Source organism: Echinops telfairi, unplaced genomic scaffold (genome assembly GCF_000313985.2).
Source record: "Echinops telfairi isolate 266 unplaced genomic scaffold, ASM31398v2 ScPeMD7_7473;HRSCAF=8511, whole genome shotgun sequence".
NCBI lineage: Eukaryota > Metazoa > Chordata > Mammalia > Afrosoricida > Tenrecidae > Echinops > Echinops telfairi.
The window spans coordinates 1,263,205-1,280,185 of NW_022111377.1; the positions used below are offsets into that span (position 1 = coordinate 1,263,205).

At 34.9% G+C, this 16,981-nt stretch overlaps 1 protein-coding gene across 1 annotated transcript in view; it reads left to right on the forward strand.

Annotated features, from left to right (window-relative positions):
- Positions 1 to 16,981, forward strand: part of UPF2 (UPF2 regulator of nonsense mediated mRNA decay) — a 102,072-nt gene that overhangs the window by 7,620 nt on the left and 77,471 nt on the right. Inside the window, exons 3-4 of the mRNA XM_004712631.3 lie at positions 7,989 to 8,149; positions 11,271 to 11,468. Of these exons, the coding sequence (XP_004712688.2) occupies positions 7,989 to 8,149; positions 11,271 to 11,468 (359 nt within the window). The remainder of the gene's footprint in view (positions 1 to 7,988; positions 8,150 to 11,270; positions 11,469 to 16,981) is intronic.

Consider the following 16,981-nt stretch of genomic DNA (forward strand, 5'->3'; position numbering starts at 1 on the left):
AGGAAAAGCTCAATTGAAAAGTATGTAACTCTGAGTTGCCAACCGTTTTACATAAACTTACATACAGAGCATCAGTGGAATAGGGCTCTAATTTTTTGGCATTTTTGCCAACACTTGTCTGTGTTCTTAGTAGTTACGCTTGTTCTTTTAATTTTTTGTTAGACATATATACCAAAAGCCTGTTTTTTCAAATGAAGAGCTGCCTGGTCAGGTCTTTTTACTTGGAACTAGTGAAAGAATTTTTAAAACTTAAGTATATAGTCTTTTAAACTTAATAAATGCTTTCTCATATTATATCAGCCTAATAATAATTTGGAATAACGATTACAGATGTATTTTAACCGTGGTCACATCCAGTTTTGATAACCAACCTTCTGTTCTTTATTATTCAAGTCATTGATAAAAATTTGAACAGGATATAGTGTTAATAGCGCAGCTCTGTGGCATTTTCTTAGAAATATCCTTTTTGATAGGAAACTGTGTTTATTAGAGAAGGCTGTTAGTAGTAGTATAATTTAGTTTATTTTCAGTCATTTTATTATGGGAGACTTTGTCCCCTAGGTGGAATAATTTGGAGACTACGAATCTTAATATAGAAAATAATTGACATGAGGACTTAATAAATCACTCCATAGCTTAGCGTCAGCTTAAGCAACCTCTGTAATGATGCTAGTGCCTGACAAGGGCAGAGAAGGGAGAGGACAGGAGGAAAAGAAAGACTAATGCGAAGCCTTACTTAGCCTACTGTTAGTTTCCTTGATTTTTTTTTTTAATATGAGAATGCATGACAGTATCCTGTTAAAATGACCAATTTTTACGTTTCTCCCTTCAAGTCACTATCCATTGAGTTTTCTGAGGTTTTTAGCAGTAAGGTCTCTAATGGAGGGATCCTCAAACTACGGCCTATGGGCCACATGCGGCTCACCGAGGACATTTATCAGGCCCGCCAGGTGTTTTTGCCCCGTTTGTTTTTTTACTTCAAAATAAGGTATGTGCAGTGTGCATGCAAATTTCTTCATAGTTTTTTTTAAACTATAGTCCGGCCCTCCAACAGGTCTGAGGGACAGTGAACTGGCCCCCTGTTTAAAAAGTTTGAGGACCCTCTGCTCTAATACATAATGTTAGAAATCAAGTTAAGCCAGGTGATAAATTTAAGACGTGTAATATGTTAAAAAATTTAAGGCCTTTAATATGTTAATAATTAAGGGCTTAAAAAAGTCAAACATGTTCTATTATTTACAGTTTAGGAGTGCTAAATGGTCTCAGAAACTCATAAAGGCAATTCTACCCTGTTTTGTAGGGTCACTATGAATTGATGGCACAGTAAAGTAAATGGTTGGTTATTTTATTGACCCCTGGAGGATTGTAATTTTAGAAAGTGAGTCTTGGTCTCTTTACAGTCTACTTAAAAATTCATTTGACCAATTTATTTCAAAGGAATATTTTTTAAAGTTTCTAATGTTAAAAAGACAAATAAATGAAGGCATTGGTATATAATAAAAATTGGGTGAAGAAATGATTTAGTTTTATTGGCCATAACTTAATGTTAATTTATAAGACTAGTTTATTATATTGAAATCTTAGGAATTATACATTAAGTCCAAATTCGTGCTTGAATAATCTGAAGAATTTTAATCCTTTTTTCTCCTTAATTGGTAGGACTAGGGCCAGTTTCTCTTAACATTTCAGAGTTAGGACCTTCATGCTTGTATACGATCTGAACAGCAGTATGCAATTTGATTTAATTAAAGTTTAGGAAATAAATAGAAGTAGAATGTTCTCTTTAAACATGTCTTTGATTAATGCAAAAGATGTTACTTTACCAATGTTGAAACTTTTAAAACACAGTAGCTTAAAATTAAGTGTGTCACTTTCACTTTCTGGGTAAGTTAAACCTTGTTGTTGAGTACTATTGAGATGCTCTATCACGCTACCTTAGATTTAAGGAGGTACTGCCAATATTATATATGCTGTAGTTACCCTTTCCCAGATATTCTGTAGTTCTGCTTAAAGGACTGTGATGTAATTGTTAGTGAAAATATTTGTTGAATGTATGTAGACCGCAAACCGACCGACTACTCTTGAGTTGATTTGGACGCCTGGTGACTTTATAGGACAGGGTCTTCCCTTTGACCTGTCATGATTTAGGGTCATCTTTTCGCCCGTGGAATGACTGGTTGCGCTGAACCACTGACCAGTAGAAGCAGATCAGTAGGGAACCTGCTACACCCCCTTTGGATAATAGTTATGCTTAAATTCTCTTCTAATGTCTTTTCCCAAGATTATAAGAAACCTTACCAGGTTAATTTTAAATGAAAATGAAACCAAAAGAAAATTCAATTCTAAAGCAGATTTTCATGAAAATTTGATAGGATGCTTAAGGAGATGAAAAGTAAAACCCAGTAGTTTCTCTTGGGTAGTCTTCATGACTCCTTTCTTTCTTTTTAAAAAAATACTTTTATTGGGGCTCTTACGTCTCTTATCGCAATCCATACATTCCTCCAATGTGTCAAGTACATTTGCACATGGGCCGCCACCGTCATTTTCAACGCATTCTCTTCCCACTTGAGCCCCTGATATCAGCTCCCCATTTCTTAATGGTTTTGGCCATGTGGTTTCTGTTATTTTGGGTGATGATGGAAGGTCAAATCTATTCTTGTCAAAATATTCTTTTTTCATTTGATTAATTGAAGATGAAATTAACCTGACTTTGAAGTTCCTGCTTTTTTTCTAGTAGACTTCAGTATTTAAATTTTTTTTTTCTATTGATAATGCTTTACATTTATGTAGTGTGTTCACATTCATGATTGCGTGTGACCAGCATATGACCCTGAAAGGAATACCAGTGTTTTGAAGGTCATTAAGAACAAACAGCTTTTGGATTTCAAGGACTTGTTCAGTCAATGTAACAGCTAATGATAGAATCATTTTTTTCCCATAAATTTTCTAAGGGTCTTTTCTACTTTTGTCTATTGTACTTTTACGTAGTATGCATCATTGTCTGCAGTTTGTACCTTTACTTATTTTTAAGCTATGTAGCATGGTAGTCACTTGTTAGTTGCTGTCGTATTAGCTCCGGTTCATAGTAACCCCATGTACAACAGAATGAAATGCTGCTCGGTTGTGCCATTCTCACAATTGTTAGGTTTGAGCCCATTGTTTTAGCCACTGTGCTAGTCCATCTCATAAAACTTCTTCCTCTTTTTCGCTGCCCTTCTATTTTGCCAAATAGATGACCTTTTCCAGGGACTAGCTTCTCTTGCTAACATGTCCAAGAATGTGAGATGAAGTCTGCACGTTAAGCATATCTTCTAAGACAGGCTTGGTTGTTCTTTGGGCAGTCCATCAATGGTCTCTGCCAGCACTTTACTTCCTGTGTATTGATTCCTTATTCAGTGTCCAGCCTCCACATGCATATGAAACAGTTGAAAATCTCGTGGCTGAGGTTAGGTGCACCTTCTTCCTCAACGTGACACCCTTGATTTCCAACACTTTAAAGAGGTCTTGTACAGCAAGCTTTTAGTGAGTTTGTACTTCCCTAATTAAATAAAAAAGATACCGAACCCAGGATAGAAAGCAAGCACTATTCTCAGGGAAGGCTTTCCTTTGATGGGTTTGGTGAGAGACATTTTAATATCAATATATAATCCGAAGTGCTAGTTTAACTTTCATTTCAAAGGCAGTGTAGTCTAGTAGTAAAGAACAGATTCTGGAGCCAGGCTGGTTGGGCTCAAATCTTATTTTACGCAGTTACTCATTTTACTCAAATTTGTGAGCCTTGGGCAAAGTGCCTAGAAACATCTCTGTGCTCAGTCCTCATCTGTAAAATGATAATAGTGGAGGGGCAGGGAAAAAGAGGAGGCCCTTATAGGAGGAGATGGACTGACATGGGCTGCAGCAGTGGGCTCAGGCATGGAGACAGTTGTGAAGATGGCGCAGACTGGGCGTTGTTTTGTTTTGATGTACAAAAGGTGCTATGGGTTGGAGGTAACTCGGGCACCCAACAACAACTCCCTCTCAGATGCACGTGAAAAATGTAGTGATCTTACAGGTGTAAAGGCTTTTACTACCTTTACTAAGTGGTCAGTAAATGTTTTTGTGACTTGCTGTTGATTCTGCCGCATGGCGACCCCATTTGTAAGAGTAGGACTGCTCCATAGGCTTTTCTTGGCTGTAATCTTAAGGGAAACATTGCCAGGTACTGCTGGGTGGGTTTAAACTGCCAACCTTTAGGTGAGCAGCCTAGCAGAAACTGGTAATTAGTTGTCATTAGTTATATTGTCTAGTTAGTTCTTCTGAAAGACTTTGAATGAGAATTTCTCTGTGTGCCATTTTGTGATTTTGAAATTGGAATGTTAGACTTCTTAAACTTTGATAGCTTAATTTAAACATCTACTTTTTAAAACAATGTAACAAAATAAATCTGTAAAAAGAAATATATCAAGTCAAACAATAGTTATAAAACAAAAATGGGGAAATCAAGATACATATCTTAATGTTAAATTTTTTAATATATGAATGATTTTTTAAAAATATGAGCTATAATGCTTGATTCAAGAATGTACTCTCTTAAAGCTCACTCTTCAATTCAGGGATTGATGAACCTTCAGGATTTTTCCAGGCTGTGATGCCTTACATATTCGCTGAAGAAGATTTACTTTCTTATATTTGTATTATAATCACTAAGCATGAATTAATGTTTTCACTGATTTTTTTAATGTGTAAAAATTTGTCAGTACCATTATTTGTGCAATAATATGAGAAGGAATGACATAGTTTGTGTAGCATTAAACAGAGGTACTGATTCATTTAAATCTATCATAGAGATTGGCAAACTACAAATATGTGGGCCATCTTAGAGACAAACCACTAGTTTTTATGCAGTTTGTGAACAATAGTTTATACCTTTTTAATGGTTGGGGGCAAAATCAGAAGAGTATTTTGTGAAACATTAAAGTTTTGAAATTCTAATTTCTGTAACCAGAAATAAAGATTTACTGGAATGTAGTTACATGCTTTTGTTTGCGTATAGTCTGTGGTTGCTTTTGTACTATAGCTATGGGACTGAATAGTTGGGACAAAGCCCATATGGCCCATAAAGCTGTAAATATTTGCTATGTAGCTCTTTCCAGAAAAACTTTATTGACCTCTGATATATGATATTCTTAAAAGAATAGCTTCAGTTCAACTTTAATGTAGTAGGTGTGTTTATGAACAGATTGTAATTAAATGGTGTGATGAGTCATATCTTCAACTTGATTTTGCTTATATTTTTTTCTAAAATTTAATCAACCTGCACATTTTTTTCCAAGAACTTTATAAACTCATGAAAATTGATATGTGTATATACAGTGTATTTTAAAAGGTTCTATTTTTATGTTAGCTTCTAAATGATTTTGGGGATTTGAAATGTTCAGTGTTTTGCAGTTCCCTTTTTGTATTCTGGCCCCTAGAGTTTTACTGCATGCTGGGAAGTTAGATGTTCAGTGAATGTGTGTTGAAAACCGATGGCTATAGTTTTGTATACTACAGAAAGCTTGCAGTTCCATTTCATTGGTATCCTGCACTGCTTAAAAAGTGCTCAGTGTAAATATGACCAAAACCAAACCAACCAAATTTCAGTTTTGTTTTTTTTTCTTGAGGTCTATTAATAATCTAAGTGCACTGTTACTTAAGTGGTTAGATAAGTTGGTGCTGCTTAAACATTTGACTGTGGACTTGGGTTTATGGGAGGACAGGGAGTATCTCTGAAGCTTTAAAGTTTTAATTTGCTTTCTGTAAGACCGAGTAACTGGAATTAGTGCATAATGGAACCACTGTAGAATTAAATCACTTTAAATTAAGTGCAACATTCTAGGCAAATATTTGAAGTGGAGGTTGATACTATGTACTAGACTGTTAATCAGTTCTGATAAAATAGTCATCAACTTTCTCCAGCTTACGCATCAGAAAACCTGTACTGTATTCTATATGAGTGAACTGGATGCTTTCCAAATGTCCAAAATCAAAATTTGTTGGTAAAATAAAGTTCCAGGTCATTTTATTCTGAGGTATTTTCTAGTTTGTTTTCAAGTATTGAAATAATGTTACATCTTAATTGACAGAGGATTTGAAATCCCATAGAACCTTACTGTCCATTTTAACATAGTTAACATAGTTTGCTTCAGAGCAAACACCTGAATTTATACAATTAACAGTTTTATTAACATTGCAGAACATTTTAGAGCAGCCTACTTTTGAGTATTATATAGTTGAATAATTTTTATCTATTTGATATTAAAGACTTAAAAAAAGATCTGTGTTATAACTATTTAAGTTCTGACAAGTTTATTCAAAGTAATTCCACGAGTTTCTTCTATAGATAAGAGCATTTAAAAATATTTTGGGTGTATGTTTAAATGTCTAGAATGTATTCATAAAACTTTATGAGAAAACTTTGCTTTTGCTACTAAAATTGCTCTGGGAAGAGACAAAATAGCTGCTCAGTTCTGCCAACAATTTAAAAGAAAAACTTGTAGCCTGTAGTATGTTAAATTATTTTTTCATTCTGCTGATGTTGGTTACTGTCTAATAGTTTTAAATTATAATTTAATATATATTTTAAGAATGTGGATTTATCATTTTTAGATCTATATTTTAAAAGAAGGAAAAATGATTGTTTTTAATGAATAGTAATGTGCTTGTAATTGAAACTTGAGTTTTTCCAAAATGTAAAATTTTATAATTTGGATCGTTAAAGGCATTTAAACATAAAGGCTTATTGATGGAGATAGGGGGAAGATGGGAGCATTTGAAAATTGTTCCTAGTAAATAAGTATGGGTGAGTAAGTACACATTTTTTCAACTTTGTTTTCTATAACTTTTTAGAAGATAATATCACATACAATATCATTTTAACTCATTTTCTTTATTGTTCGTAAGAGAAAAAAAATTATCGAAGAACTTCCAAAAACTATTTTTGAAAATTACTTAATTTAAAACTATTAACTTTTTGAAACTATAGAGTTGCTATGAGTCAGGGTTGCTATGAGTTGCAGTAGACTCAATGGCAGTGATATGTTGGTTTGATACTCTGCTTATATAATTGAAATAAATCTTTAATATAGAAAAAAATTAATCCAACTTTGGAAGTCTCGGCCTTTATTTAATTCCACAGTTTGATACTTTTCAGTAGTTTAACATTCTCATTACAGGTGGCTTACTCTGGTGTATGGTTTATACAGTGGAACAGTAGTTGCTTCTTTGCTCTTCAGAATGCCTTGGCCTTTTGCTAGTGGGTTACTCTGTAAATTTTTGTTTACTGGATAAATAACCGGTCCTTGCGTGGTAGAGAATTGAGTGAAAGAGAGCTGAAAGTGAGGTTTTTCTAGGTAATTTTGATTCAGAACATTGTGTATATTAAAGTTTCAAAGATGTTTCAAGCTTCCTTTCTATAACCTTTTTTTTTTCTTTTTAAACGCCACTATTTTGTGGCATTATATAATTCTGATACATGTTAGAGAAATATGGGTGTAAAAAACAACAAAAGCTATTTAGTTTAGTGGTATATTGTCTAAAATGGTATTAAGCCTACCCACTGCTATCAAATTAGTGTCAATTCATAGTTACCCTGTAGGGCAGTGTAGCACTGCTCAGGGCTTTCCAAGGCTGTAAGTCTTATGGAGAACATAAAACCTCATCTTTTTTTTTTTTTTTTTAAACCTCATCTTTTGACTACTGCTTAATCCACTATGCCATTAGGACTCCTTAAGTATGACATTGTACAGATATAACTATTAATCAGACCTCATATTTTGAGGAGCTAGTTTTAAAATTTAGTTAGATGAATTTGATTATAAAAATTAAAATTTTCAGAAACAACTTAAAGTAGTAAAAATAAGTGACTGAAAATTTAAGGTTTGTGTGGCAGAACTTGTTTTGTGGAACATAACCGATAAAATAATACATGATCAAATTGATGGAATTATCAGATTATTTTATTTTTACAGGCGTATTCTACATTCTAAAGGGGAGCTAAGTGAAGATAGACATAAACAATATGAAGAATTTGCTATGTCTTATCAGAAGCTGCTGGCAAATTCTCAGTCCTTAGCAGACCTTTTGGATGAAAATATGCCAGATCTTCCTCAAGATAAACCAACACCTGAAGGTAAAATGTCCATAAAAACAAACATGTTTTTATAAATACTATCAGTTAACTTTGGCCTTCTCAGATTTCTGCTTTTGAAAATTTAAATCTTAAAAATGCATTTATTTTGTTAAATAGTTAATGAGAAGATGGATTCTAATTTATCCTTTTTCAGTTTTTTTATTTGAATGATATAATACTATTATACTTAAAGCTTACAGCCTTGTAGTTTTATGAGATAAATTGTTTCATCATCTTGTGAGACAATATATTTTCCATATTTATTATTATCCTTCATTTAATAGGGCTCTTAATATTCTTACTTTGCCATGTCATATACTTAAATAGGTAATAAATAAATATATTCATATATATAGTTAGATAAGTAGAACATGCTTGTAATCTTAAATATGTGAAGAAATCACTTTTAAAAGAAGTATTTGTGCAATATCCTTTTCTGATAAAAATTTCATTTTATAAAATTAGTATTTTACATTTGTATACATAATTGTATTTTACACATCACTAAGAAATAACATTCTCACTATGAATACATTTTATTATATGTAATAAAATATAATTTTTCTTAACTCATGAAAGCAAGTAGCCCATAGTTTGTATTTTGGTTGAATCTGGCTGTTTTTTCAGAAATTTCTGAGTATTATAATGTTTTAGATCAAGTCTTTTCATAGTATATGGCATCTTGGTATTGATTTAGTTTTATTTTTATACAAATTTTTCTCTGATTACTCAAAACATTCTTCAGTTGTAAAGGGTATCTTCTAATTTTAAATTACTTCAAAAGTATTCTTATATACCGTGTATACTCAAGTATAAGCTTTGATCTGAATATCAGCCGAGGCACCTAATTTAACCACAAAAACTGCATAAAAATGTCCTGAAAAACTCAGCTTATACTTGAGCATATACGGTATTTTTCATCAATAATAGATCTCAACAAGGTTCTTTTTTTATCATTTTATTAGGGGCTCATACAGCATTTCTATCATTTTTGAATGATATTTTGACTGGAATAGAATTTTAGGCTGAGTTTTCTCTCATTGCTACAAAATATGCTATTTCAGTATCATCTACCTTGCATCATTTGCAATACTAAATCTGCTATCATTATTTTCTTTGTTCTTTATATAATGTGTATTCTTTCCCTGACCCCTTTAAAGCAATTTATCACTGATTTCAAGCAATTTTGTTATGGTATGGCCTGATGCGATTTTCTTTTCTGTTTTTGAAAGTCACTGAACTTAAAACTGTGAATTTACAATTTTATTAAATTTGGAAAATGGTGACTATTTTATCTGTGTAACTATATCCTCCTCCTCTCTAGCCACGGGAGTTCAATTACATCTTAATTAGACCATCTGAGGTTGACTTACAGTTCCTTGGTGTTCTGTCCTTTTGTTCTTCAGTACTTTTTTTCTGCTCTGATTTATATTTCTGCTTTCAAGTTCATCTATTTTATTATTATTATTATTTACAGAATTCTATCTGGAGAGGAGCCCTGGTGGCGTAGTGGTTATGCATTGGGCTGTTAACCGCAAGGTCAGCAGTTAGAAACCATCAGCTGCTCCTTGGGAGAAAGATAGGACTGTCTGCTCCAGTTAAGAGTTACCGTCTCAGGAACTCACAGGGCAGTTGTACCTTGTCTTACAAAGTCGCTATGAGACTGCATTGACTAGATGGCAATTGAGTTTGGGTTTTGGAGTTCCATCTAGAGAGGTAGTTTCCATCTTTATTCTAAAAGTTGAATTTCAATATAATTGTAAGAAATAGAGGAATAAGGTAGGGGGCCAGCATTTTGTTTGTTTTTTTAATCATTTTATTGGGGGCTCATACACCTCTTATCACAATCCATACACTCATCCATGTGTCAAGCACATTTGTACATATGTTGCCATCATTTTCAAAGCATTTTCTTTCTACTTGAGCCCTTGATATCAGCTCATTTCCCCCTCTCTCTCACATCCTTCCCTTGATAAAGTATAGATTATTATTTTCATATCTTACATCATCTTCTGTCACCCTTCATCCACTTTGGTGTTGTTCGTCCCCCTGGAGGGGATTATAAGTCTATCCTTGTGTTCGATTCCCCTTTCTCCCCCCACCTTCCCCTTATCCTCCTAGGTATTCTAACTTTTATAAGTTATTTTTAATCATTCTGGTTATTCTTCAAGTCACAATTTTTGTTTGGAGATAATTTCAGTGAAAATCGATAAATTCCTGAATTGTCTCATAATCGTGAAGTAGAAAATATCTCGCCTTCAATGTTTTGAGTTTAGGAAACTATAGTTGTATACAAAGGTGGGGGCCAAGGAGAGAGAGAATATGTACCTATGGGCTTCCTCCTCCTACTCAGGTCCTCTATGTTTCTTCATCATCTTTTTCCAGTTAATTTATCACTTATGACATTAGCATTTATGACATTTAAGACAATCTGCTGTATGTCTAGAATTATACCAAGTGGAAGAATGCTGCTGAAGAGTTTATGGACTACTAAGGTATTTACAGTACTGTGAAACTTGGGACCGACTGTCTCCCCCACTCCCAGTCTTCACAGGTTTTCCACCTATGATAGTGTGCAGTCTAACCACTTTTCTATTGCTCTCTTTTAATGGAAAAATAATTGAATTTTCTTTCCTGGCAGGTTTCTGCCTTACACAGATTCTCACATTTCTCTGGTTTGCATGTAAAGCAGTACAGAGGGTTTGGAGTCGTGAAATAAATGTTCATTTGGGTAGTGGGACTTTAAGCGGGAATTTTCTAGGAATAGCCAAGCATACACATTTATTATTTTGCTTTTAAGCTTCATGAGGTAGAAATAATACATCATATCACTAATTAATCTCTTATTATTTGCTTAAATTAAGAGTAAAACATCTTTATTGTGTGCGATTCTTTTATCTTTGCTGTTTTCGGTGCTTAAAACAGTTTGTGCGTACATTTGATGTGCTAAACATGGTTATATGTATAAATCCCAAGTCCTGTTGATGGAAGAAACTAATATTAATTGAAGCACTGAAGCTTCAATAGCTATAAAATTGAAAGTCTGAAATAGCTTATTTTGTCCTGTTTATCCTCCTGTATGTATAATGGTGTTAATTTCCTGTGATTTATTTAATTGTAGAGCATGGGCCTGGAATTGATATATTCACACCTGGTAAGCCTGGAGAATATGACTTGGAAGGTGGCATTTGGGAAGATGAAGATGCTCGGAATTTTTATGAGAACCTCATTGATTTGAAAGCTTTTGTTCCAGCCATCTTGTTTAAAGATAATGAAAAAAGTTGTCAGAATAAAGACTCCAACAAAGATGATTCTAAAGGTAAATTCTAGAGGGAAAGTATTTACAGTATGTGCTGTACAGATTAGCTTCAAAATAGTATTTATTTAATGTAGTTATTAGTGTTACAATATGATCATTGGATCATTTGATTAAATGATAGAATAATATGGACTAGAGCACGAACAGGTGCTGCCTGATATCTGTAATCCAATAGTACATTTAAGTTAAGGTGACTTTGAAATGTTTAGGTGTAATAAACTGCAGTCGATTCATAAGACGACTTGGTGAGATAAGAATTTCTCTTAGAGTGTTGGCAAAGGTGTTACCTCTGTAATGCTTGTATTCGGAAACTCTTTCTAAGCTAGAGCTTTCCAAATGTGAGGAGGAACTGCTCTAGAAAAAGCAGCAGCTTTGAGATCATTAATGCAGTGCGAGGAGCTGACTGCCAGCTCTTTTTATTTTTTAACATCCACATAATCATTTTATTAATAAAAGGAACCCAGGATGTTCAAATAGGATTACAAAGTACAAACATACACTCTCCAATCTTGTGGGTTAAACTGTTAGGTTTTGAATAAAAAAAACCAAAAAAACAAAAAGGCTCTTAAAATTAGCTTATCAAAAAACAAAATCCCTGCCTAGGTGGTCTTTAAAAAAATTTTTTGGGTGGTGGTGGGGGTGGTGGTCTGGTGTTCTGTTTTTGTTTTCCCAGCAGTTTTATTAGCATATAATTCAGATCTGCTAATTCAGTCTCATCAAGAAGAATTGTGCTGACATCACCACCATGAGTTTTAAAACATTTTCTTAATTCTTTTTTTTTTTTTTTTACATTTTAATTGGGGCTCATACAACTGTTATCCCAATCCATACACACATCAATTGTGTAAAGCGCATTTGTACATCATTTCTCAAAACATTTTCTCTCCATTGAAACCCCCGACATTAGGTCCTCATTTTTCTCCTCCCTCCCCGCTCCCCCCTCCCGCAGGAGCCCCTGATAGTTTATAAATGGGTATTTTGTCATATCTTGCCCTGTCCGACGTCTCCCTCCATCCACCTTTCGGTTGTCTGTCCCCCAGCGAGGAGGTCACACACAGTTCCATGCAATCGGCTCCCTCCTTCCTACCCATTCTCCCTTTACCCTCCCTGTTTCGCCACTACATTTTCTTAATTCTTGTACTCACTGTTCATAGTTTCTCATTCCCCCAACCTTCCCTGCTGTACCCAAGGAACCATGAATCCAGTTACGGTCTCTGGATTTACCTATTCTGAATTTCACATACAACTTAACAAAGACCAAGTCAAACAGATAAAAACCTCAATCGAAAGAAAGCAGAAAATATTAAAAACTAGAACAAATTTAAATGGATCATAAGGGAGATCAAATGATAGGGCACTAAATTTTAACTTAACAGCATATACAGTAATCTACTTTCCAATTTATTCTACATGTTGGCAGAATTATTCACATGTCTGGTCCTCGGTCAGAGGGAATTCACCATGGGCTCAATCCACGTGTATTTATCCTTCCTTTTTTTTTTTTTTTTCTTCGCTAAAACCACTTTAAAATGGGCCAAAAGTTCCTGGTGTTCTTATTGTGCAAGTAAAAACACAAAGTTAAGTTTTGCTCGTGGAAGGATTTGTGTGCCAAAGGATGCATATTTTGAGTTTCGAAATGTTTTCAGCAAAAAGAAAATTCTAAGGCCATATTTTCTATGTAAATGAACAAAGGCAGTAGTAGAATAAAAAAGTAAATAGCAAAAACTAAGTGCTTACTTTTCATTCCCAAGGACTTTTTGTACCAATGTAGAATATTCTTAATAAAATAATTTCCTGATTTGAAAAAAATAAGTGCTTACTGTAGTTTCAACCTATAGCAGAGGTTAGATTAGGCAACCTAAATAAGGCAAGAACAGAACTCTTAAGCGACCTAGTTAGTTCAACTTCACTTTAGGGACAGGCAGACAATGGACGATTCCTAATAAACATGACAAAACAATCCCAGAGGAAGAGTTCATTAAGTACTTTCTTTTCTGCACTAATAATTGAATGTTCTCTCCCATCATACAAGTAGCTTCTTTCTCTCTGTTTAAGGAAACTGGGTGGCAGGATGGTTAAGGCTTGATACTGCTAACAAAAAATCAGTGATTCAAGCCCATCTGCCCTTCAGTGGGAGGAAAAGCATTAGCACTGCTCCTGTAAAGATTACAGCTTCAGAATCCCTGTGGGGGCAGTTCGACCCGTCCTACAGGTTGCTGCGTCAACTTAGCGCCAGTGGGTTTGGTGTGGTGGGTTTTTCACTTTGTTTTTATTCCTATGTATGCGAGGTGTGTAAACTACAACGTAACAGAGTACACCAGATTTTTTGAAGGAGTCACACTAAATTGTAGCAATTGAAAACAGGACACAAAGGGGTGTGGTAACAAGGATTTCGAGAAATTTTTTTTTTAATTACTTTTCTATGAGAGTATATTGATTATGAAATCCAAGTGTCCCCTCGGTGGCATACATGTTTAAGCGGTCAACTACTAGTTGAAAGGCTGGCACTTTAAAGCTACTCAGAATGCTTCAGAAATCAGGCCCAGTCATCTCTCCAAAAGTCTCAGCTTTGAAAATCCAGCGGAATGCACTTCTGCTCTGCAGCATATGGGGTTGCCTTATGTTGGAATTGACTTAATTACAGAACTTAATTTTTATTGAAATCATTTAATCCTCATAACAATCGTAGGAATTGGTTATTCTTGTTATCCTTGTTTTTCATGTGCACCAAGAGGTTAACTATCCAGGGTTATGTATGTTCCTTGTGGGAGAAATACACAGATAAACATCACATACTGTCACTATCTTTCATACATTCTGTGAAATAGGATGCTATATGATTTGGACATTGTGTGAACACCATATTAAAACTTTACGATGGTATCCCACTTCTGGTTTTTCCTCATCACTGTTGCTGCTGGAGGGCAGAGGACCTGGCAGCAGTGGCATGAGCAGAGTGAGAAGAAGCAGGTGGGGAGGAAGAGGGATGCGCCCTCCCCTTCCTTTGTTCCACCTTGCTCAGCAGCTGGAACAGTCCTGCTCAAAGCTTCACTGTCACGTGCTCCTAAGAAAAGCATGAGTGGGAGCCTCCAGCCTCTGCCTCACCATCTGTATCCCGACAGTGATCCAGTGTTACAGGTGTATGGGTTTGAGGTCTTTAAAGCAATAGGGAAAATAATAAACCAGGAAAATTAGCTTTGTGCTATTGAGTGGGGCTTAGGGAGTAGTGCTGTTGAGGATACTAATTAGAAATATCTAATAATTGCTCTTTTTTTTATAACTTTTTAGATTATAAAGTAAAATACACTGGATCTTAAAATTATGCTGTTTATACAAAAATGATAGGTCATCTTATGGGATAAGCCATTTAAATGCTAAAACTTAATTATTCTCAAAGATAGTATTAGCCTGTAGTAAAATTTCAGATTTTTAAGTAGCTTAATTTCTTCATTAGGTAGTTAGGGAGTAAGAATAAATCACTTATATTTACATGTCACTATCCAATTTTTAAAATTAATCTATTTTAAAAATAATTTTATTGGGGCTTCTTACAATTGTCAATGAAAAAAAGTATTGTATTTTTGCAAAGTTGGTAAGCACAATTTTAAAAATATTAGTCACTTTAGTATTTCAGTTTTACAAATTGACAATTTTTCTTGATTTCTGCCATGATAAAAGTTTTTCATGTGCAAAATTGACTTCTTGGAAGGGTTCTGATGTTTCTTTTTCAGAACATATATTTAGGGTTTGCAGCCTTTCACATTGAGATTGTGCATTGCGATAGTGTGAGAAATACACACAGGAGTGTGATGTCTGTGGACTTAAGAACAATTGTGTGTTGAGAAACTAAAGACAATGTAAATTGAAGTAGAGTAAGAATGAAGTATAAGAAAAGCACAAATTACTGTAGTAATTAGGGCATGAAGACATTTGATGTCATTGGAGGACCAGATAAAACTCTAGAGGAAATGGAGAGAGTGACATGAATAAAGGCATAGAAACCAGAAATTATTCAAGTCTGCTTGAAGAAGAGGTGAGGATTGAATAATTCATTTTTGCCTCGTTTAGAAGGTGCACTCAAGTAGGAGAGTAGTGGTGTGTTAGGCTGTTTTCTAGAGAAAACAATCAGTGGCACTCATTTATGTCCAAGGGAACAAACAGCCTAGCCCAGTCCAAGTCAGTACCTTGGGTCAGATGCTAGGTAGAAGTCCTCCAGACTCACTCAGCTGCCAGCAGATAAAGCAGGCAGGTGAAGCGGGAAACGGGGGCATCACAGACCATTGAGTATAGAGTTGCATGGATCCAAGGTCTGTGGGGTCCATGGCAGGGTGCCAACAGCTCTTAGGGCTAGTAGGCCCCAGGTGTGAGACAGGGGACCTAGCCACACAGGAAAGGAGAGGGCTAAGAGAGTGAGAAGTTCTCCACAGTATCTCTAATAAAAAGGTGACAGCCCCAAAGAGGTGTCATCTGGCTGTGACTTCATAGCTAGGTTGGGCGTCAACACTGTCTTCACCCAGGTACATTAAGCTGACATAAAATCTAACTATCCCAAGTGGGAAATTGAGTTGGACTATCTTGTTAAAGAGTCTTTGGATATAAATTAATTGATGTTTCTATGTCAGGATAGTCCATAAGCAGCTTTTTACTTTACAAAGGTTCTTTTGTCACTGATAAGATGAATTTGAGTTGAAGTATGAACTAGTTAATAAGTGATGCAAGCTATGATAATTGTAATAATAATGAAAGAAAGGAATACAGATAATAAGTGTAGCCGAGAATGAACGCATAGGATTTGGTAAATAATTAAAACAGTAAAACTGCCCTTTTAGTTTGTAGAAAGAAGTGCTTTGTGGATAAAACATTGCAAAATGGTTTCTCCAAGTTACTGATTTACTCCTTAGGCACCTCTGTTTCACCTTTTATTCTTGGTGGCATTATATTTTTTCAGAACTGCACCACCTCTGATATCACTAAATTAAATACTTCTGTATGTCCTTCTCAGGTGCTTCCTGGGCGAAGGATGTGGCAGTGTGCTTCTGTCAAAGATTCACAGTGTTGGACACTGGGGCCCTTCTCTTTCCTGTAGGGTTGCTGTGAGTGAGAGTTGACTACAGTGGGTTTTGTGTTAGGTTTTTATCCATATAGCTCTCTTGTTTTTTTCAATTTTTTTGAAATGAACTTGTCACTAAAGACCCCAAGTCGATTCAGTTTTACTACTTTTCTTCCTTTTTTTTTTTGTTTTAAGGTCACTCAGACCACTGTTTAGGTTTGAGGGATAAGGAATCTGGAGGGATTTTTTTTAAGAGGCACACTTTATATATTTACATAATCCAATCCAAGAAATGAATATTCTGTTAAATTCTCCATATATGTGCTTCTCCACACCTTCCCCCTTTCCTCCACCTTCCTCAATATAACTTGTTTTGTTTTTTTAATCGTTTTATTAGGGGCTCATACAACTCCCACCACAATCCATACACACATCAACTGTGTAAAGCACATTTGCACATTCA